This window comes from Petaurus breviceps, unplaced genomic scaffold (genome assembly GCF_028583685.1).
Source record: "Petaurus breviceps papuanus isolate PSGF00001 unplaced genomic scaffold, PetGlider_PUasm1.0 131, whole genome shotgun sequence".
Taxonomy (NCBI): domain Eukaryota; kingdom Metazoa; phylum Chordata; class Mammalia; order Diprotodontia; family Petauridae; genus Petaurus; species Petaurus breviceps.
The window spans coordinates 1,601,109-1,624,528 of NW_027185674.1; the positions used below are offsets into that span (position 1 = coordinate 1,601,109).

Here is a 23,420-nt window from a genome sequence, read left to right on the forward strand (position 1 = left end):
TTCCAGTTCTGGTTCCGTACACCCTCTCCTCAATCTAGGGCAAAATCAGATAAAGTCTTTAGTAAGAGGGACATAGGATCCACATTTTGCCAAGACCCTGGCATAGTCTGTGGCCTCTTTAGTTACTGAGTCTTAATTATAAGTTATTGAGACCATCTTCCAGCCACAAATCATCTCATAATCTTTAGCCTAGAGCACTCTTGATTTTTGGTAAGATGCATTTCTGTCCTTCCGACCCTCTGACACATTCGTACCTCCTTCCAGACCTCTCTTCACTACCAGTATTTAGGCACAGGCAACATCCCTCAGAGACAGTTGTAAGGGAAGCTCTTGAACCAGGGACCCCTTCACATCTATCCCTAATCTTTGGCAGAAATGGTCTCCATTTTTGTAGAAAATCCATATTTGTAGGAAAAAGATGTATATGGGGACATCAAGGCCCTTAGCTATCAGTCATAGTATTGAGCTCATTAAGACAAATGAGTGCATTATTCTGGGAGATTGTCCAGACTGGGAGATTTCAAGGACAGTGGAATGGGGTGTCCCCTATCCTATAATCCCCCTCCTCCAGGGTGACACCACACTTAGGTGCATCATGAAAATGTTCATGGTATGTTGTAATATGTTCCTTTTGGGAAATGTTTGACCAGGTGATAAAAGAGGTCTGTGATGGAGAAACAAGGAAAGGTGGCCTTGGGACCTGGGGGGAGGAGAAGGTACAAGGTCTGTAGAGGGTGTTCATACACAGTGTGGTTGGAAAAAGCAGAAATGAACGGACATTGCCTGAGCCTTCCCACTGCTCTGTGTTGGGCGATATCATTGGTGAGTGGGGACACCTGGAGTTTAGAGTTAGCACTGACACCCATTCTGCAGCCCTCATGGACTCAGAAAATAATAGAATGGGAAGGAAACTCAGAGGTCATCTGGTCTAAGCATGCTCTCATTTTAAATATGGGGAAACAGGCCCAGGCTACTTGGCTAGGGCTTAAAAAATAATAGGAACACCCAGAATAGAATTAGTGATTTTTATTTTTTTTTGAACTATACATTTCCTCTCACTAAGCCTATTTTTTGGTGAAAAGGGACTGGGATAGGCATTTGATTTATGATTTCCTTGTAAGAAGGACTTCCCAGAGGTGTAAGCTCTATCCTCCAGGGCAGATTACAGCCTCAGAGAGTGGCCTAGAGCAGGGATGTCAAACTCAAATAGGAACAGGGTCATCAAACCTACATAAAGATCTCTGTGGGTTGCATATTGACATTTTATTGTTATTCAGTCATTTCTCAGTCATATCCCTATTTGGGGATTTCTTGACAAAGATACTGGAGTGGTTTATCATTTCCTTCTCCAGTTCATTTTACAGATGAGGAACTGAGTTTAAGTGACTTGTCCAAGGTCACACAGCAAGCGTCTGAGGTCAGGTTTGAAGTCATGAAGATGAGCCTTCCAGACTTCAGACCCAGCACTCTGTGCACTACGGTGCCACCTAGTGACTGTATTCTATTGTATTTTTATTTATTTTGTTAAATATTTCTCAGTTGTACTTTAATCTGGTTCTGCTAGATGCAGGACCTCATGCTTGACAGCTGTGTCCAAGAGCACTGGAAATTTCAGTGACTTGTCCGGGGTCACACAGATAGCATGTGTCTGAGGCTAGACTTGAACCTAGGTCTTCCAGGCTCATAGCTCTTCTCCATTACTGTAACGACGTTAAAAACAGAAGGTATATGAGAGATCACCCTCATCTGTAAAGATGATTGAGGCAGAGACTCACCCAAGTCACTCAGCTCCTTCATGTCCATGGAGCCCAACTGGGACAAGAAGCTCAGACTTCTGACCCAGCTGTTCAGCAGACCTTCATTAAGTGACTCCCAAGTCCTAAGCACTAGGGATGAAAGGACAAAAATGAACAAGAAAAATCCCTGTTTTCCAGGAGCTCACATTCTTCCACAGCCCAACGTCCTGTCTACTTTACTATGCTAAGTGGGAGTAAATCTGACCCAGCAAGCAGATTCCCCTTGGCCTGTGTGGGGTCATCAGTAAGTATTAAGGCAGCTCGGTGGCTCAGTGAATGGAATGCCAAGCTTGGAATCAGGAATTTGAGTTCACACCGTCCTCAGGTGCTTATGCAATCATTTGTAGACTAGTCGCTTAACCTCCCAGCCTCTCTTTCCTCATCTGTAAAATGGGGAGGAGAATAATATAGCACTTCCCTCTCAGGGCTGTTATAAGGATCAAATGAGATAAAATGTGGGACGTGTTTTGCGAGCTTTAAAGTGCTCTTTATGTTAAGTTGTTAAGCATCCTTACAGTCTCACAGATGCGTCTGTGCACAGGCTGGGACCCATGCAGAGCAGGCCTTCACAGAGGAAATCCAATGGGGTACTCATGTGGTGGGAAGCTCTTTTCTAGGGTGAGCCTCGGCTAAGAGATAACGGGGGACCTTGGCATTTTCCAGAGGCAAGAGCTGGAGTCGGAGAACAAAAAGCTGAAAAATGATCTGAATGAGCTGAGAAAGGCGGTGGCTGACCAGGCCATGCAGAACAACTCGACCCATGAGGTCCAGGACAGCTATGCCCTCCTGCTGAACCAGCTCAAGTCAGCCAATGAGGAGCTGGAGGTCCGCAAGGAGGAAGTGCTCATCCTTAGGACCCAAATTGTGAGCGCTGACCAGAGGAAGCATGCAGGCAGGAGCATGGTAAGGCATACATCCTGGGATGGCAGCCAGAAGACTAGATAATGAATGGGGCTGGGCTTCCTCCCTATAGGCCTTCCTTCCCATCAAGCCACAATACCTGAGACTGAAGGAAGGGAGCCTTGATTTGAGAGATTGAGAAATACATGGCCTTGGGATTCTGCCTCAGAGATCTGCTGACCTTTCAAGGTTGTTTCTACCCTAAGGGATTTTAGGTTGCTCAGTATGTGAACTGTGGCACCTAGGACCATACCTGGTCTATGGAGCCTGTGTAGCTGCAACCCTGAGACTAGAGAAACCCAAAGGGAAATGACTGTATGTCCAAGAAACCCAACTAATCATCATTTTCTTTTCTTGCTTGGATTCTACCTTTCTCTTTCAAGCCCATTGTACTTTTGGGGGAAAAAATGTTAACTTTATTTAAAAACCCTGGATGCCTGCTGCCCGACCTGTGTCCTGGCACAGTGAGAGGTTGCCCCTCCTCCCTTCCATCCCTTCTTGGCATGGGGAATCCAATCTAGATTCTGAGACTCAACAGTTGGGGAAGGGAACTGAGCAAGATCTAATGCAGGGAGAGATGGATAGAGATGGGCAGGGGGAGGGCACTGTACAACTTGCTGTATGCCCTGGCATATGTTGAGCAAAAGGAAATTAGGAGAAGGCAGGAGATGGCTGTGAAGCTATGAGAGGTCATGGCTCCAGTTTCCCCCTGTGTCATAAGCACCTGGGTTTAAGTTCTTTTTTGCAGGGAGACCCTAAATATTTCTGTAGGATACTTTACAACAAAAAGGACTTAAAGAGAGGCAGGGAAGGGAATCTCTCTAACATTAGCACAGCCATGCCCAACCCTCTCATCTCCTCTGAGTTGGGTGGAAGGGGTTCTATTTATTTTATTCTATAGCATGAATTTGATCTTTTAAAGCGGCATACCAGGGAAGTCTTTCTGCACTTGACATCCCCAGCCCCCACCACCTCCTACACGTGCTTCCTGGAATGAAGTGCACTCAGTTCTGTTTCTAGAGGGCATTTGTCTTATTTAAAATACAAGCTCTCATACTTTTCTGATGTGTGCACTTAACCATACACTTATATGTAGAGTTTACGCTCCATTGACAGATATTTGTATAAGCAGGGTTGTCTTCATTTGTCTTGGTCTGTCACTTTTCCCTCTAGGAGCCTAACATTAATGCCCGGACCAGTTGGCCCAACAGTGAAAAGCATGTGGATCAGGAAGATGCCATTGAAGCCTATCATGGGGTGTGCCAGACAAATAGGTAAGTCCTGCCTCCCAGGAGAAGGAAGGGAGACACTTTAGCTCAGGCAGACATTTCACTTCCACCAAGTACTGGGTACATGCACAGCATTGTGCCAAGCATCGTGATAGATATGAGAGGAAGGAAAAATATTCTTGCCTTCAGGGACCTTTCAGTCTAGTTGGGGAAAGACTAATACACATGAAGCAACTAGAACCTAGCTCCACTGATGCACACTGGGAAAAGAGTTTCCCTACAGGATTGAGGAGGAAGGGCGAAGAAGGCGACACCTACTTGGTGCTTTGGCCAGTGGAACCCCTCTCCATTGGATGGGAAGGTAAAGATGATATGTAAGGCTCCTCCAAGTTTCCGTGTTTTGCTCTTTCCATCCGAACCCCAGCTGGCCCTGTGCTATAGCAATTTCATCCAGTTCAACAAAATCCTCTTTTGGAGTGCCAATAAGGCACTTGTTATAGATCCTAAAGATACAGAACAAAAGTGAAATGATCTCTGGTCTCATGAAGGGACTTGATTGTGGAGCTGTTGTAGAGCTGCAGAGGGAGAGGTGGAAGGCTGAGCTCAGGGGACAGCCAGAGATGCCGTTTAGGCTGGAATTTTTTAAAAACAAATCTATTATTCATTTATTTTAAAACGTTTTTCTCTTTTTAAATTCCAAGTTCCAAATTTTCTCCCTCTTTTCCACTCCTCCTCTACCCAGAAGGCAAGAATCATAAAAAGCATTTCCATCTTAGCCATGTCACACATGAAAAGCAAAAAAAAAAATAAAATAAAGTGAGATAATTATGCTTTGATTTGCACCGAAAGTTTACATCATTTCTCTTGCTGGAGGAGTATAACATTTTTTTGTCCTGGGTCCTTTGGAATTGTCTTGGACCACTGAATTGATCAGAGTAGCCAAGTCTTTCCAAGTTGATCATCATTACAACATTGCTGTTACTGTGCACAATGATCTCCTGGCTCTTCTCACTTCACTTTGCATCAGTTCATATAGGTCTTGCCATGTTTGTTTGTTTTTTCCTGAGGCCACCCCCCTCATCAATTCTTATAGCACAGTCATATGCCAAGTTTGTTCAGCCATTCCCAAATTGATGAGCATCCCATCAATTTCCAATTCTTTGCCTCCACAAAAAGAGCTGCTATAAATATTTGTACATGTAGGTCCTATTCCTTTTTCTTTAATCTCTTTGGGGTATAGACCTAATAGTGGTCATGCTGAATCAAAGGTTCTGCACAGTTTTGTAGCCCTTTGGGCATACTTCCAAATTGTTCTCCAGAATATTTGGAGAATTCCACCAACAGTTATTAATGTACCTGTTTTTCCCTCATCCCCTCCAGCATTTGTTATTTCCAAAAGGTGTGAGGTGGTCCCTCAGAGTTGTTTTAATTTGCATTTCTCCAATCAATAGTGATTTAGAGAATTTTTTCATATGACTATAGATAACTTTGATTTCTTCTTCTGAAAACTGCCTGTTCATGTCCTTTAACCATTTATCAATTAGGGAATGGCTCTTATTTTTATAAATTTTGACTCATTTACCTATATTTTGAGAAATGAAGCATTTATCAGATAAATTTGCTGTAAAAAAAATTTTGATATTGCTTTACTGTCTATGGAACTTTTTAGCAAAATGTAGTTATCACTTTTAACTAGGTATCTTTTTACTTTGTTTGAGATCATGATTGTTAGCTACCCTTGCCTTTTTTAACTTTAGCTGAAGCACAATAGATTCTGCTTTAACCCTTTATTTTAACTCTGTGTGTGTTTCTGTTCTAAATGAGTCCATTAAAAACAACACACTGTTGGATTCTGTATTTTAATCCATTCTGCTATCTCCTTCTGTTTTATGGGTGAGATCATCCTATTCATGTTCACAGTTACAATTACTGTGTATTTCCCGACATCCGATTTTCTTCTGCTTATCCTTCCCTCTCTTTTTATACTGTCCCTCCTCAAAAGTCTGTTGTGCTTCTGACTATTGCCTCCTTTAATCTTCCATCATCCCCCCTCCATATCTTTTATCTCCTTCTACTCCTATTTGCCTATTGAGTAAGATAGATTTCTATGCCCAACTGAGTGTGTGTGTATAGATAGATATAGATATATTCTTCCCTCTTTGAAACAATTCCAATGAGAGTGAGCTTCAAGCATTGCTGCCACCCCACCACTTTCCCCTCCATTATAAAAACTCTTCCTTGCACACCTCTTTTATGTGAGAAAATTTTGACCATTCTAACTTTCCCTTTTCTTTTCTAGCAGTTCATCCCTCCTTTTCATCCCTTCATTTATTTAAGATAATCCCAACATAATCAACTCACATTTATGATCTCTATGTAGATTCCTTCTCACTGCCCTAATAATGATAAATTGTTAGGAATTGAATGTATCATCTTCCCTTATAGGAATATAAACAGTTTGTTGAGTGCCTTATGATTATTACTCTTTCATATTTACCTTTTTATGCTTCTCGTGAGTTTTATATTTGAATGTCAAATTTTCATTCAGCTCTGATTTTTTCGTGTCTTCTATTTCATTGAATATCAAATTTTCCCCTGGAAGGATTATACTCAGTTTTGCTGTGTGGGTTATTTGTTTTTATCAAATGCTTTATTAACTTCTAGTTTCCACAAAAATTCATTTCCACAAAATTTTGAGTTACAAATTTTCTCCATGTTTTTCCCCCTACCCACCTAAAATAGCAATCCCATTGGATATCCCCTCCTCCAATCTCCTATCTCCCATATCTTTTCCCATACCCCCTCTGACTTTCCAGTAGGGCATAGTGGATCTCTATGCCCCAATGCCTGTATATCTTATTTCCCAGTTACATGTAAAATACTTTTAATAGTAGTATAGATATTTTAAACATTTGATTTTAAAGTTTTGAATTCCAGATTCATTCCCTTCTTCCCTTGTCACCCACCCTTACTGGGAATATAAGCAATTTAATATAGGTTGCACATGTGTAGCTATGCAAAACATTTCCATAGTGGATATATTATAAAAGACTGACTATATTTCCCTCCCTCCTATTCCACCTCCCACTTGTTCTATTCTCTACTTTGATCCTATCCCTTTTCAAATGTGAGTGCTTCAAACTTCCCTCCTCCCAGCCTACCCTCCCTTCCATCATCCCCCCTCTCGTCCCCTTCCCCTCTACTCTCCTGTAGGGTGAGATACCCTATTTAGTGTGTATGTCATTCCCTCCCTAAGCCAAATTTAATGAGAATACAGTTGACCCATTCCCTTTTGCCTTCCTGCTCTTCCCCTCCATTGTGACCATTTTCCCTTGCCTCTTCTATATGAGATAGTTCACCCCATTCTGTCTCTCCCCATCTCCTCTCATTATATTCCTCTCTCACCTTTTAATTTCACCTTTTAAGTATCATCCCTTCCTATTAAATTGGTCCTGTGCCCTCTATCTATGTATACCTGTACACATATATACACACATTCACATATATATTCATATGCCCATATACTCACACACACACACATTTCTATTCCCTTCATCTATTCTCATACTGAGAAAAGTTTCCTCAGTTACAACTATCATTTTTCCATGTAGGAATGTAAATAGTTCAACTTTGATAAGTTCCTTATGATTTCTTTTCCCTGTTTACTTTCTTATGCTTCTCTTGCTTCTTGTATCTGAATGTCAAATTTTCTATTCAACTCTGGGTTTTTCATCAAGAATGCTTGAAAATCCTCTATTCCACTGAATGACCATATTTCCCCTGAAACATGATACTCAGTTTTGCTGGGTAGGTGACTCTTGGTTTTAATCCCAGCTCCTTTGCCCTCTAGAATATCATATTCAAAGCCCTTTGATCCCTCAGATCCTGTGTTATCCTGATTGTGTTTCCGCAGTATTCAAATTGTTTCTTCCTGGCTGCTTGTAATATTTTCTCCTTGATCTGGGAATTCCGGAACCTGGCTATAATATTCCTAGGAGTTTTCTTTTGGGGATCTTTTTCAGGAGGTGATCAATGGATTCTTTCAACCTCTATTTTGCCCTCTGGTTCTAAAACATCAGAGCAATTTTCCTTGAGAATTTCTTGAAGGATGATTTCTAGGTTCTTTTTTTGATCATGGCTTTCAGGTAGTCCATTAATTTTAAAGTTATCTCTCCTAGATCTATTTTCCAGGTCAGTGGTTTTCCCAATGAGATATTTCACATTGCCTTCTATTTTTTCATTTGTTTGGATCTGTTTAATAGAAACTTGATTTCTCATAAAGTCACTAGTTTCCATTTGCTCCAATCTAATTCTGAAGGAGTGATTCTCTTCAGTGAGCTTTTGAGATTCTTTTTCCATCTGCCAGATTCGGCTTTTTAAGGCATTCTTCTCATTGCCTTTTTGAGCCTCTTTTGCCATTTGAGTTAGTCTATTTTAAGGTGTTATTTTCTTCAGTCAGGTTGTTGACTCTCAAATACATAATTTTCTTGTATCATTCTCATTTCTTTTCCCAATTTTTCCTCCACTTCTCTTATTTGGTTTTCAAAATCCTTCTTAAGGTCCTCTATGGCCTGTAACCAGCTCATATTTTTCTTGGAAGCTTTTGGTGCAGGCGTTCTGACTTTACTGTCTTCCTCCTGTTCCATGCTTTGATCCTTTTTGTCCCCAAAATAGGAGTGTAAAGTTGGGTTGCTCTGTTTGCTTTCCTTCCTTTGCTTTCTCATGTTGCCACTCAAATACTTTACTTTGGGGCTTTTTGCCACAGTAGGACTCTGCCACCAGACAGGGGAGCTTTGTCCCAAACACTGGGGTTTTTCAGCTGCTAAAGGTATTAGTTGGGTGCCTTCTCTGAAGCCTCCACATGCTCTGGTAAGCTGGTCACACACCCAGGACCTTCACCCTAGACTGCAATCCAGATCTAAGCAAGTTAAAGCAAGAGCGATTACCCCTCAGTCTGGTCACTTGGTCCCCCTACAATCTGCAGGCCAAGAGCTGAAGCTGCCATGTGGCGGTGGCTGCATAGCCATGGCATCTCAGCGGCTTCTCTCTCCAGGGACAAAAGCCAACTGCACTCCCAAACTACCAGTTCCCAAAGTCCACACTGCACTGACCTCTCACTTTGTCCTTAGCATTTATGGGTTGATAATTCTGGAAACCACCACAACAGCTGGTGATCTGAAGTCCCTGGCCTGCCCTGAGGCTAAAACCTCTGGCTCAAGTGTGGCTGGGGTCGGCTCCCAGAGCGCTGTGCTGGCCACTTCCTGCCAGCCTGCCAGGCTGTCCTCAGCAGAAGGTTAGCTTCTCTGTGTCATTTTGTGGGTTCTGTAGCTCCAAAGTTTGTTCAGAGTCACCTTTTACATGAATTGGAGAAGGTGGGAGGCGAAGCCCCGTGGAAGTCCTGTTTCTACTCTACCGTCTTGACTCTACCCCGCCCCAGACCATCGTGGGTTATTTTTTATAATAATCCTAACTCCTTTGCCTTCTGAAATATCATATTTCAAGCCCTCTGCTCCTTTAATGTGGAAACTGCCAAATCTTGTGTGTTCCTGACTGTGGCTCCACGATATTTGAGTTGTTTCTTTCTGGCTGCTTTCCCTGGAAGCTCTGGAATTTGCTTATATTATTCCTGGGAGTTTTCATTTGGGAATTTATTTAGAAGGTGATCTATGGATTCTTTCATTTTCTAGTTTACCTTTTGGATCTAAGATATTATAGCATTTTCCTTTTGTGATTTATTGAAATATGATGTCTAGGCTCTTTTTTAAAAAAATAACTTTCAGGTAGATCTGTAATTCTTAAATTATCTCACTTCATTCTGTTTTCCAGATCAGTTGTTTTTCCAATTATAGATTTCACATTTTTTCATTATTTTGACTATTTTATTGTTTCTTGATGTCTCATGGAGTCAATAGCTTCCACTTGCCCAATTCTGATTTCTAAGGAATTATTTTCTTTAGTGAGTTTTTGTAACTCTTTTTTTCATTTGTCCAATTCTTATTTTTAGGGAGTTCTCTTCTTCAGTGAATTTTTGTAACTTTTTTTTAACCATTAGACCAATTCTGATTTTTAAGGGGTTATTTTCTTTGGTGGTTTTTTTTGCCTCTTTTACCAAGCTAATTCTCTTTTCATAAGTTTCTTGCATCACTCTCTTCTTTTCCCAATCTTTCCTCTACTGCTCTAATCTCTTTCTTTAACTCTTCCAGGAATTCTTGTTGAGCTTGGATCCAATTAGCATTTTTCTTTGAGGCTTTTTTGGTAACTATTTTCACACTGCTGTCTTCTGATTTTATGTCGTGGTCTTCCCTGCCATCATAGTAGCTTTTATGGTCAAGTTCTTTTTTTTTAATTGTTTGCTGATTTTTGCAAGCATATTTCTTAACTTTGAACTTTATGTTAAAGATGGGCTCTGCTTACCTGGAGATTGGGGGAAGCATTGTCTTAAGAGGACTTTTTTGTGCTGCTGTTTATAATGTTGTTGTTACAGTATAAATTGCTCTCCTGATTCTGTTCACTTTGCTCTGCATTAGGTTATAATGTCTTTCTAGGTTTCTCAAACTGTCTAATTCACCATTCTCTTTCATCAGTACAGTAGCATTTTATTATATTTACATATGATAATTTGTTCAGACTTTCCTCAATTGATGGGCACTCTTTTAGTTTCTAGTTCTTGTGGCATATATTTAATAAATCCTCATTGCATGAAAAACCAAATTATTTGGATTTCAAAACAGAACATTAGATCCCTGTTTCCCCAAGGTAATGGATAGTCAAAGGTTAAATCAAGAGAGATTAACTATCTGAAGAAGACAGGTACTTTGGGGGCAACATGGTCAGGGAAATTAGCACACAGCTGGATTCCAGGAGTTTTAATCCCAGCTTTGACATCTGGGTCTGACATATAATAGTTAATCCTCCCTATGAAGATGTTTCTTCCAAAAAGGACTAAAACCTAGCTAGAGCTTATATTGAAAAGTCAAGCAATGAGTCCAGTCATTCTACAGGTATTTATGGCAAGCATGATAAAGTAGCTAGAATACAGGAATTAGAGTCAGGAAATCCTGAGTTCAAATTCTGATTCTGACCTTTATTTTCTATGGGACTATAGAAATAATGCTGGGCTTAGAGTCAGGATGATCATGTTTGAATTGTGCCTCTGACACTTACTAGTTGTGTGACAGGCAAGTTGTTTAACCTGTCTAAGCCTTGGTTTTCTCATCTGTAAAACAAAGGAGTTCTGAGGCTGCTTCAAGTTCTAAATCTATATGCTAATCATTCCTTCTAAATGTCTGTTTCCACATTTATGAAATATAGCACCTTCCCCATGAGGTTTTTGTGAGATTATCGCGAGAGAATGAGTATAAACCTCTTTGTAAAATTTTAAGTGCTATACAAACATCAGCAATTATTATATACCCTCAGTACCAGATGTTCAGAATCCGTAAGAATATGGAACACTCTAAGAAGATGTCACTATAGTCACATCCTGATTAGTGCTAAGAATGAATCTCCCGATGTGCTCCCATGTATTTAAATTTGTACCGTTCAAAGTTGTAATTACATTAACCATGGCAACTTCTTCTAGCCCAGTGGAAATATGCAGTGCAAATTCAAATAATGTAATTGCTTCTAGACATTTGTTATTTGTACTCATTGAACCCTCGCTGTAAATGAAGGAGTGAATCTTGCTTTAGCATTCACTTGTACATACTTAATAGAATTAAATGGTTTTAGAGCTGGAAGGACCTTTGAGAAAAAACTAAGCACAGAGAGGGAAGAGATTTGAGTCCGCATACACAGCAAGCTAGCCAGGATCAGAACTGTAACCTGGGCATCTTAACTCAATCCAGTGGTCTTCCCACCACGATCCCTATTCCTGAGTTTCCCAAAGAACAGCATTGATAAATTTATTCTTAAAGAAAAAAAATTCTTCTCAAATGTGGGAGGGGAGAGAGGAAATGAGACAAAAGAAGCAAAGAGGAACATAGAAAAATCTGAAGGTGAACCTCTCAGGTTTTAAACTGGGATCCAGATTTAGTCATTTTAAATTATCACAGGCCAAGATAAAAGTACTCAGATGATAAAAACTTCTTATGTGCTTGGTCCTGACACATAGGCAATGACATCCCCCTAATCTTCAGAGGCCTGCTATTACCAGCTTCCTTTTTATTACCTCCAAACACCTGGCAGGAAGCCAAGCTTGAGCACTGGTTTTCTCAGAGGCGTTTTAATATCCTGAATTTGTGTCTTCCTTACAGTAGTAATAATGGTGATGATGATAAAATTAAAAATAGCTTCTATTATAGTTAAAATAAGTCAGTTCCCAGCAAGCCCAGCCCACAATAAGAAATGAATGGCCTGTGAGGTAGAGTTAAACACAGGGTAGGAACTATTTTACCCCAAAAAAAGATCTTGAAGAACAGGTTCTCCCAATGGCAGGGTGCCTTCCAGGTAGCCACAGGGCATTTTGTCTCCAGGCTAGCCTGGCACATCTGCCTTGGAATGGAAGGAATTTTGTAACTGCCTTGGTGCTCAGAGAGGGAAAAGGGAAGATGCTCATGATGGCAGAAATCTGATAACATTGACTTAATGGTTTCTTGGATCCCTGCCCAGTAGGGTAGCTCACTATGCTAAAGGCTGCCCTCAGCAAATCCAGAATTCTTTAAAAAGAAGAGGAATTTATTTTCTCCCAAATACAGCCACCACCCCCATTATAGAATTTTATCTTAAAATTTAAACGTAAATTGTGTGCGGTGTGAGTGTACAAAGGACTTTTGTTTTCTGCCATCGATATTTATACCCCCATAGAGAATCGCTGTTGATCCTTGCAACTCTCTATTTCCCCCCCCAATTTATAGATCTGGGAAAGACAAAGCAAGGTTTTATAATTTCATTTAGGACCAGTTGGGGAAAGGCCTAGGAAGTTATAGTGTATGGAAGTGATGGAAAACTATTGAGCTGTGAGAAATCATGACAAAGGGATGGTTTTCAGAAAAATGTGGGAAGACCTGTACCAATTTATATAGAATAAAGTGGGCAGAACAAAGAGAAAATTTTACATATTAATAGCAGTATTATAAAGATAACCAACTGTGAAAGACTTAGTAACTTATCCACTGCAACTGAAGGAGAAATGTTAGTTACTCGCCTCCAAATAGAAAACTAAAAGACTAATGAGTGCAAATTGAAGCATACTTTTTCCTTTGTTTTCTTGCTTTTTGTTTTCCTTTGGAACATGGCTATTGTAAAGACTTGAAGATGTGTATAATGAGTGGCATATTTCTTGCCTTCGCAGTGGGCAGGGGAAGAGCTGGAGAGAAGTAGAGAATGTGGAACTAAAAATCAAAATGAAATTAAATTTTTTAGAAGTGGAAAAAAAGGTTTCTTTTAGCTATAAGTACAAGCTTGTATAGTGCAAAGGGAGTTGGCTTTGAGCTCAGGAAGATCTGAGTTGAAGTCAGGCTTCTGCCAAATACTATCTCCGTGACCCTGGGCAAGAAACTTAACCTCTCTGGGCCTTATTTTTGAAAGGAGGTATTGAATTGAAACAAGATCTTGAAAACAAAATCTTTGTTGATATTCTCATCTCTATCTTTCCCTCCCTCTGCCCCCCCCCCCATCATTTATAGTTAGGAAAGAAAAAAGCCAAAATTAAGATTTATCTGTAAAAGAAGAGCAATAGATTAGTTGATCCCTTTTAACTCCAAAATCTATGATCTTGTGGTCTGGGTCATTTTACATTATGTTGGAAACTAAGGTATAGAGAGGGGGGGATGTTCTTTGTTCTTTTTTTAAATAATTTTTTTTCCTTAAGAATTTAGGAGGGGAGGCAATTGGGGTTAAGTGACTTGCCTAGGGTCACACAACTAGTCTGAGGTTGGATTTGAACTCAGTTCTTCCTGGCTCCAGGGCCGCTTGCTCTATCTACTGCACCACCTAGCTGCCGCAAGAATTTTTTAAATTCAAAATTAATCCGACTTTTTCAAGATCACACAGAATTAGGGGCAGAGTCAAACAAGGACTGAACTCATCCAGTGTTCATTCTCCTGGGTCACTCTTCTAATTCAGCTTTGCTGGAGTAGAGAAATCCCACAGAGCCAACCCTTTAGCACAGTGATTGTAAGAGCCAATGTGGCCCGAGGGCAATTGCCTCTCGGAGGCCTGAGGTGGTTTTCAAACCACTGAATATTCTCTGTAACACAAGACTACCAAGGTCTCTTCAGGTTCATGCCATCTGGTTAAAATACAGCTGAGTGGAGCCTCCAAATTCCCAGGTCTGGGTTTGGAAATAATTCCTTTCAATGCCCCTGCTTAAACACCTGTGATTTTCTTCTAGAATTTAAAATGACCCAATGTTTCTGAAAATGCTGCAGCTGCCAGCAATATTTGCTTCTACCGAAAAGCAGCTTGTCAAGTACCACAAATAATATATGTGCTTTGTGACCAAGTTTGAAGCTTCAAATGTCTTGGGTCCCTCATTTCACAGAATGAAGACCTCTTGTACTCCCAATGTCCCCACATCAGGAGATAGGGTAGAAAAAAAAATTGTGAACTAAAGACATATAGGCAATCCCAGAAGGCTTCTTTTTTTAGAGATAAGAATTTTATAATCCCAGTCCTAGAAAGGACCTTGAGAGGTTGAACGCTCTAACCCCATCAACTAGGCAGATAACATTTCAATGATGCAGGAGAAGTGATTGCCAATTTCTATTTCTTCAGGGCTCCTGGAATAGAGGTTATTATCACATTTGTTGGAGGCCTGTTCTAGTGTGTTATAATATTTATATAAAAAAATATATAGTGTAGACTAAAAAATCAAAAGAGCAACTATGAGGTGCACTGGTTAGAGTGCTGGCCCTGGAGTCAGGAAGACCCGAGTTCAAATCCAGCCTCAGACACTTATTTAGCTGTGTGACCCTGGGCAAGTCACTTAACCCTGTTTGCTTTACTTTTCTCATGTATAAAATGAGCCAGAGAAGGAAATGGCAAACCACTCCAGTATCTCCCCCAAGAAAATACCAAAAGGGATCAATCACAGAGTCAGATGTGACTGAAACGACTGAATGACAACAGAAATAGAATCATTAGACACCAATATGTGTGTGCATATGAAATCATTCTATACATCTGTTTATCAAAAATAACTATACTATAAGAGGTCAGAGCAGATAGAGAACTGAGCTCAGTGATCTTAGAAAAACATGGATAGACTTGTGCAAAACAATAAAGAGTGAAATGAGCAGAGCCAAGAGAACATTGTGTTCAGCAACAGCAATATCGTTTTAAGAACAACTAAGTCATTTTGACTATGATAAATACCCAAATTAACAAAAATAGACTCAAAGTACAGGGAAGGAATCCTCGAGATCATCTAAGTCAAGCCTTCTTCATTTCATTGTATAATCTTGGGCAAATTGCTTCCACTCTCAGGGCCTCACATCCCCGACATGTAAAGGCAGAGCATGAAACCAAATTACCTCTAATGTCCAGGCTAACTAACCTATGGAATCCTTTGATGTCACATACAAGGAAGGGGGCAGGTCCAATTTCCTGACTTCTAGGACAGTCGAATTTTTAAAATTCATCAAAATTTTGCGTTTACTTTATATCTGAAATACTGTCATACATGCAGTAGACCATCAACAAATATTAGTTGATTGATTTAATTCACAGATTTGCGTTTTTTATGCTCAATTTCATAAAACTGTATTTTCTATGATAACCACTAGGTGGCATTTTTAAGCCAACAATAGGGAAATTACAGAAAATCTTCCTCAGTTTTTGGCTTTAAAAAAGCTGCAAAAAGCTCCTTTTCCTCCTTTCTGCCCTTCACTTTCTCCCCATCCACTCTGTCCCCTTGTCCCGTGTACCTTTCTGCTGATCATCCCTTCCTTTGATAAATCTCTGAGGTTCAATGTGTCATGAGCCATTTCTGGGTCAGGTACACTGAAAAACAGGTTGCACCATTGAAAACTTTTGAGATTGTATAAACCTGTCCAGAAAGCTGCAAGACACCAAAATCTTATAAGTGACAAATAAAATTTATTGTCCTAAGAGAAAAAGTTATAGGAATGTAGAGTTAGAGCAGAAGTTCCCAAACTTATTTGGTCTACTTCCCCCTTTAAAAAAAAAAATTATTATTCAACACCTTCCTGGAAATCAGCTTTCTTTGACCCTTTAATGTTTCTTTTTTTAATTTACACCATTAAAAAAAATAAAATGTGTTTTAAATGACTCATCTTAAACTTGAAAATTTATTGTAAATCTGTTTTTTTCCTGCATTGAAATTTTGATGAAATATATTGTATCATGTAACTGTATCATGTCATTTTATAAACAAGTCATTATATGCACATATTTCTGCCAATACATGCTAGACTTCCCAACAATGTATAACATACTGATCTTCCAACACTTGCTTGTTAAGACCTATTGGCAGATTTAATGACTGATTGGTTATAACTTTCATTTTGTACGTTTATTTGGAAAATAATGTAATCACTACAGTTTTAACTCTGTTACACAATAGGTGAAACGTATGAACAGTTTTTCAAAATTTTCTCCTCTTCTTTCCTTATGCTTCTACCACCCTCTTATTTTTATTCAGTGCCCCCAATTGCACCTGAGACTACCTCTCGTTATTCCAGTGCCCCCTGAGGGACCCCAAGGTTAAGCAAATCACTTGGTCTTTTGGGGTTTCAGTTTCCTCATTTTACCCATCTTGAGGGGTTATTGTGAGAACTGAGTAAGACAATGTATGTGAAAACAATGTAATATGACTACATGCTCTGTCAATGCTTCATGATCTCAAAGGTCACTTGCACTTCTAAAAGTCTGGTCTTTCTTCCAAGAACTAGCCCATGTTGCAAGATGTTCCCAGCTATGTTATTCCTTTGGGTTAAGGTATGGCCTTGACCCAAATACTGTAGTTAAAATACATTTACATTACCTAGGCATTGGTACCCATTTATCTAGCTTTTCCACCTGGATGTCCTGCCAATATTTCAAACCCAGTTTGTCCAAAAATGACACTTAACTTTTCTCCTAAACCCATTCTTCTTAATGACATCACTATTTCAGTTAAGGTTACTACCATTCATTCACCCCTTCTCCCATGTTTGAACCTGTGTATTGTTTGTGACTTAGCCCTCTTATGGCCCTTCAGTCGTTTCTATTCTTGGAATAAGTCTTCTGTCCTTCCTCTCACCTCTACTTCCACTGCCATCACCCTAGGACGCTCCCTATTGCCACAGCTCTGGACTAAGAACATTCTAACGGGTCTTCTCACTTCCACTTCCTCCTCCGCTGCCCCATCTTCCATACCACTTCCAGAATAACTTCCCCATCTGGTCAGGTCACTCCTCCACTAAAAAAATCTTCAGCGATTTCCCATTGCCTCCTGAATAAAGTTCATATTACTCTGCCTGATGCTCAAAGTCTTCCATATTCTAGCACAATCTATATTTCCATGCTTCTCTCATACTCTCTTCCCCATACTCTATGCCCTAGTAAAACTACAGTGTCTTTATCCCCCAAATATGGCACTTGCTTTTTCCATGTCGATGCCTTTGCTCGTATTGTCCGCTCTGCCTAGAATACCCTCCTTCTCCCTCCTTGCCTGCTGAATTCCTACTCTTACTTCAAAACCTAACTCAAAAGCTACCTCTTCTATACGTTTTTCTCTCACCCTCCATCTTGTCCTTGGTAATAAATTTTTCCCTCTTTGTTCTATACACCTCTAATGCAATGATGACGTAATACTGTCTGTGGTAGGAATCCGTATGTTATATCCCCACTAGAAAATAAGCTCCATGATGGCATGTACAGTATGTTATCTAATGCCTTTATGAATAAGTATCTATTGCCTAGAATCAACTGACAGTAAGTATTTTTGTAAGGAATTGATCACAGAGCAGAAGAGCTCTGTGCATTCATTAGCATAGATATAGTAGGCCCTGAGAGAGTACAGTATGAGCTTATGAGTAAGGGGAAGAGGGGAGTGGCATGAGAATGAGGAAGGTCTGATACTCTGGGCACCATCCAGAGATGGGCAGCTCAGTTATCAATATGAGGCATTAAGTTAATTAAGTTGCTTCTTTGCATGGGACTCCGAAGCAGTGGTTGGCATTGGGCTGGCTACTATTCACTTGTCCTCAAAAAATCTTACAATCCAAGACAGGAAAAACAATGTAAGACAGCCACTCTCTGAACGAGAGACACCAGATTTCTGCATGCATTCCGCTATTTTTTATTTAAGCAGTGCCAGATTGTCTCAAAATCATTAACGTCATGAATCTGTAGGTGGTGAAGTAGTGGTGAATCATTCTGTCTTCCTGCTTGGCATTCTAAATCATTTGCTATTCCATCCTGAGCACTCCATCCCCACTACCCACCGATGAAGCAGACCCTTTGCTCTCTGCCTTGGCTTTGCAGCTTTCCTTTCTTTCTTTCTCTCCCTCCCTGAGGCCTTGATCATTCAGGTAAATATAACTCTGTGCTGTGTGTGTGTATGTATGCGTGTGTAAAAGCTTTCGTTGTGCCATGCGACTTTTATCCATCCTCCTCCTCATTAGGCCTGATTCCCAGAGGCAGCACGAGTAAGTTCCCCTTTTCTTTATCCTTGGTGATGTATTTGTCCCGCTTGGCTTATTTACAGTTTTCATAGGTGATGATGGCATGAGGCACAAAAGATCTATTCCCTTGATGGTTAACTAGGTCTAAAAACAAGAGCCTGATAATTCCCCCAAGATTTTCCCTATGCATTTGAGAAGAATGAGATATGATACAGTTCATGCAATGTTCTTATCTTTTGCTAATTTGAATGTATCTTACATGGATGCTATCCTTTGATCTGTAGCCTTTGTTTTTTTTTTTTTAACCATAGCTGGGCTCACTGGGATTCCTTAACTTTTCCTTCTGACATATCTGTCTGACTGTCTTTTCTATCTACTGGTTTCCTTTTTTTTCTCCTGTCCTTTATTTCTAGCAAGACTGAGGATTGGGGATATTTGAATGAAGATGGAGAGCTCGGCTTGGCCTACCAAGGCCTAAAGCAAGTTGCCAGGTCAAATAATATTCTTTCCTTCCTGTTTCTGCTCTGCCTGTTCGTGACTGCTCAGCTACTTTCTCTGACTTCATGTTAACAAGAGTAGAAGTCGGCTCATGGGTTACCCACTTACCTGTTTTTATATGCTTGGTGCTTGATGTCTCTGTCCTGTTCTAACTGTTCTCCTTTTTGTAGCAGGGCTAGAGACTCCTTGTGAACAGGGGAATCATAGGAAATCAGGGAAACATTTGTCCAGAACTGGAGTGTTTGCTAAGAAATCCCATGTGTGTTTTCTCCTTTGATCCTTAGAACCACCTGATGCAGGTGACAGATATTCTCACCCTCATTTTACAGATGAAGAAATTGAGAACCAGAAAGAATAAATTATTTTGCCCAATGTCATATGGCCAACATTAGAGCTGAGATTAAGAAACCAAGGTTTTCAATTTTAAGACATAATTTTTATTATAAATTTAAGCAGTCTCCACAACAGTCATCAAATAAAACAAGAAACAGGAAGGAGAATTGGATTGGAATCAAGAGAAAACTAGCTTTGAATTTCTCTGGCTCAAGATAGCTGTGTGACTATGGGCAAGTCACCGAATGTCTCTGATCCTCAGTCTCTCTTTTGTAAAATGGGTATAATAACCCCAGTGGTGCCTACCTCATCAGATAACAATCAAATGAAGGATCAAATGAAGTGGGGTGGAGTGGGGATTTACAGGTTGAATTATGTTAAAGTGAACGTGATGCACCTGCAAAATTTAAAGCAATTATTTTATCAACAGCAAATAATATCAATTATTTTTACTAACAAACAAGGAATAAAATCATGCATAAATTGTTTATAGTCTGCTACAAAGGTAATGTTCATTTTAGCAAAACAGTGACAAAAATAGCTTATTTGCTATGTGCCCTTCTGTTCATTTTTCCATCTGTGCTAAATTGTATTGCTCTCAAATCAGTCATCAGTGTATGAGCGAGGCAGCAAGGCATGGCCCACTGGATAGAGTGCTAGATAGACCTGGAGCCAGGAATACCTGGGTTCATATTCTATCACTGACAGACACGTCCTAGCCATGTGACTGGGCAAATCACTTCACCTGTCTGACTAAGCCTCAGTTTCCTTATCTGTAAAATGGGGATACACTCTTTCTTTTGTCTATTTTCCTAAAGCCAAGGTGATGAGAGGGATGGCATTCCTAGTTCAGTGTCTTCTGCATTTCCTCAGGTACCTGGTCAGTTGGTGACCTGAGTAGGGAGGATATATGGGTGGGTGAGTGGGGAGAGCTTAGGGGATTGTGTTTATGACCAGGATCTTGGATCTGGCTGCTGTATGCGCGCACACACACACACACACACACACACACGCAGCTCACCTTTACAGGGGCAGCCCATGCTAGAGGCTTCATGGCAGGGCTATAAGGTAGAACATGTCAGAACACATGAGTATTTGTCATTTGATCCTGGGTAAACAATTCTCTGTGGAAAAGAAGCCCGAGGCACCCATTGAATCATTTCCCTCCAGATCCCCTGCCCTACTTGTTATGTGAGTGACCCATACCAGTGCTCAGGGTCCTGACTCTCTGAGTTGCATTCAACCTTTCAGTCCTGCTGACCTTCCCGGTGCCCAGTTCTCTTTTTGTACATCAGAGGTGCCCTGACCTTTAGGGCTGACACTTAAGCAGGACACTGCCCTGGAACAGTAACATAATTCAACCTGTAAATCCCCACCCCACTTCATGGGAGCTAAGTGGTTGGTGATGAGCCCCTCATTGATTTCCAGAGGGAGTCTCCCAAACAATGACAAATTGTGCCCAGCATGAAGTCCATGTGCTCATTTTCCAGACTCTTATGAGCCCCTGTGTCCGTGTCTGATCTCACACACTAAATGGTTTGTCTTACATAAATAGTATTGACTCTGCACCCCTGAAGTGTGGCACAGTGGGTAGGGCATTGAAGTTGAAGTCAAGAAGGCCAAGTCTTAATCTACTATACACAGCACTGTACTGGAGGCCAATCACGTTTCTCCTTGTACCCTAAAAAAGGCGAGGGGATGAATTTGTATCAGTAAAGCTCTGGGTTATGCCTAGAACACAAATCTCCAGCCTATCCAGAATACCAATGTTTTCTGTGAATAATAAATACTGGAGACTGTAGAGTGAGACTAGGACTCCATAGTCAATATTTACTAATAATTTCCTTGTTTTCCCCTCATGTTTTTTTTTTCTCTCTAAGGTGTAGAGACAGTGATCAGAAATCATCCTCATCCTCATTCACTAAACAATAAAAGTCACATTTATGTTGCTGTGAACAAAGCTTAAGGCACTTTGTGATTGCATGTGCCTTCTCATTTGAACCTCACAACAATTTTGTGAAAAGGAACATAAAAATTGTTCCCATTTTACAGATAAAGAAATTGAGACTCACAGAAATTAAGTATCTTACCCAAAGTCACACAACTATTAAGCAATAGACCTGGGACTCTAATTCTCACTCTCAGGTCAAAGCTCATTACACAACGTTACTTCTCAAAGGGTAGTGACTCATCCAAAGTCACACAGTTAAATCTAGAACCCCCTTGTATTTTCCTTTCTCCCAGTCAGTTACTCTAATCCAGTTGATGTTTGTAAAGTCACCTTGAACTTTCTATTACCAACTATTTTTTTTCAAAAACATTTTTTAAAAGTATATCTATGAGGGCAGGTAAGTAGAAGATGCCAGGGGCAAGGGAACAAATATTTTCCTTTTTTAAATTTTAAGATAATACCCTGGAAAGAACAAGCAGTCTGGGAGTTAGAAATCCTAGATTTAAATCCTGGCTCTGATCCTTCCTAGCTGTGTGACCCTGGACAAGTCACCTAACGCTTATCTCATCTGTAAAATTGGCGTGATGATGCTTATATTTCCTACCTTAAAGGGTGACTGTGAGGAGGGTGTTTTGCTGACTTTCATGCCCTATGAAATGTGAACTGTCATTTTTATGACAGGGGAAATAACTAATCAGATCAGCCCATCAGTCACTCCGCAAGCATTTGTTAATCCCTCCTCCGTGCTAATGTTTTCTCCCAACGGGAGGGCTCCCATTAAGACTTTGTGATGAGTGTCAGTATTTTTCCAGTAGCTGTAGCACCATAGTAAAATGTGAGGAGAAGTTAATCTTTGTTCTCATCTCTTGATGTAGAGACAGGCCTTACTGCCAAAATTCTCTATATTTACAACAAAGAGTTTGAAAGTGAGACAGGCTGGAGCCGCCTGCTTATGAAGCCGTGAGACTGGCCATTTCCAGCCATCAGCTTCTTGGGGATGGTCTTGCTTGCTCATCCTGAAATCCTCATTTTCTCTGTCCTGTCCATGTCTCGGTCAGCTTGTGCCCCGTCCTCTGCTGGAGGTCAGCTTGTGCCCCGTCCTCTGCTGGAGGTCAGCTTGTGCCGCTCCTATGAGAAGCCAGCCTAACGTTGTGTATCTGGCCATTCTCAGCTGGGGACAAAGAAGTCAGTGTGCCCTCCTTCATCTCACAGGTTGCTGGAAGCCCAGCTGCAGGCCCAGAGCCGAGAGCATGAGGAGGAGATGGAGTCTCTGAGGAGCCAGATTGAAACCTTGAAAGAGGAGATGGACAAGCAGCAGCAGACCTTCTGCCAGACGCTCCTGCTGTCTCCTGAGGCCCAGGTGGAGTTTGGAGTCCAGCAAGAAATATCCCGGCTGACCAATGAAAACCTGGTAAGGAGACCACATTTACCTCCTGTGGCCACAGCCTGAGCAGCATGGTGACCCTAGGTCATGGTCTTGTCCATGGAGCGGGAATAAGAGTCACACAATGAATTATTGTATCAGCAGAACAAATACCAGGTAAGTTTCTGCTACATGCTAGAAACAGCATGTTCAGAGAAGAGCTTACCAAAGTCTGGGTGGCGAAATAGAGCACCAGCCTTGTAGTCAGGAGGACCCGAGTTCAAAAAATGCCAGACTGCGTGACCCTGGGCAAGTCACTTAACTCCAGTTGCCTAAAAAAAAGCTTACAGTCTAGTTAGGGAGGAAAGATGTACACACATGCAAGATAAACAACTACAAAAAACAATATGATGTGAAATCCCATGGGATAAATGGTAAATTTAACAGTAAATTTACAGAAGGGAAAGATCGATATGGGCTAGAGTGGGTTGGAAAAAGGTGGGACTTGAGCTATGCCTTGAAAGGTAAGTAAGTAGGTGAAAAGAGACTCAGGCTCATAAGCAAGGGTGTGCTGGTAAATGTTTAACAACTAGCTCTCTAAAAAAAATGCATGACATACTTTTAAATTCAATCTACATTATTAACATTTCCTATGTTACTTTAATGAAACTGGACAATCAGCAAAAGAAATCAAGTCTTGATTTACAGCATTTTCCAATTTCTGAGGTAAAGAAGCTAACCCTGAAAATTGAACTATCAGCACTTCTGAGCCAGTATGAG

The 23,420-nt window shown here is 40.6% G+C and overlaps 1 protein-coding gene across 4 annotated transcripts in view; it reads left to right on the forward strand.

Annotated features, from left to right (window-relative positions):
- Positions 1-23,420, forward strand: part of MYO5B (myosin VB) — a 565,409-nt gene that overhangs the window by 502,420 nt on the left and 39,569 nt on the right. For 3 of the 4 annotated variants that reach the window (XM_069104327.1, XM_069104336.1, XM_069104345.1), the window contains 3 exons: positions 2,460-2,699; positions 3,870-3,970; positions 22,490-22,688. In XM_069104327.1, the coding sequence (XP_068960428.1) occupies positions 2,460-2,699; positions 3,870-3,970; positions 22,490-22,688 (540 nt within the window). Of the gene's footprint in view, positions 1-2,459; positions 2,700-3,869; positions 3,971-18,908; positions 18,987-22,489; positions 22,689-23,420 lie in introns of all 4 variants that reach the window. The other variant, XM_069104353.1, reaches the window with a different exon arrangement.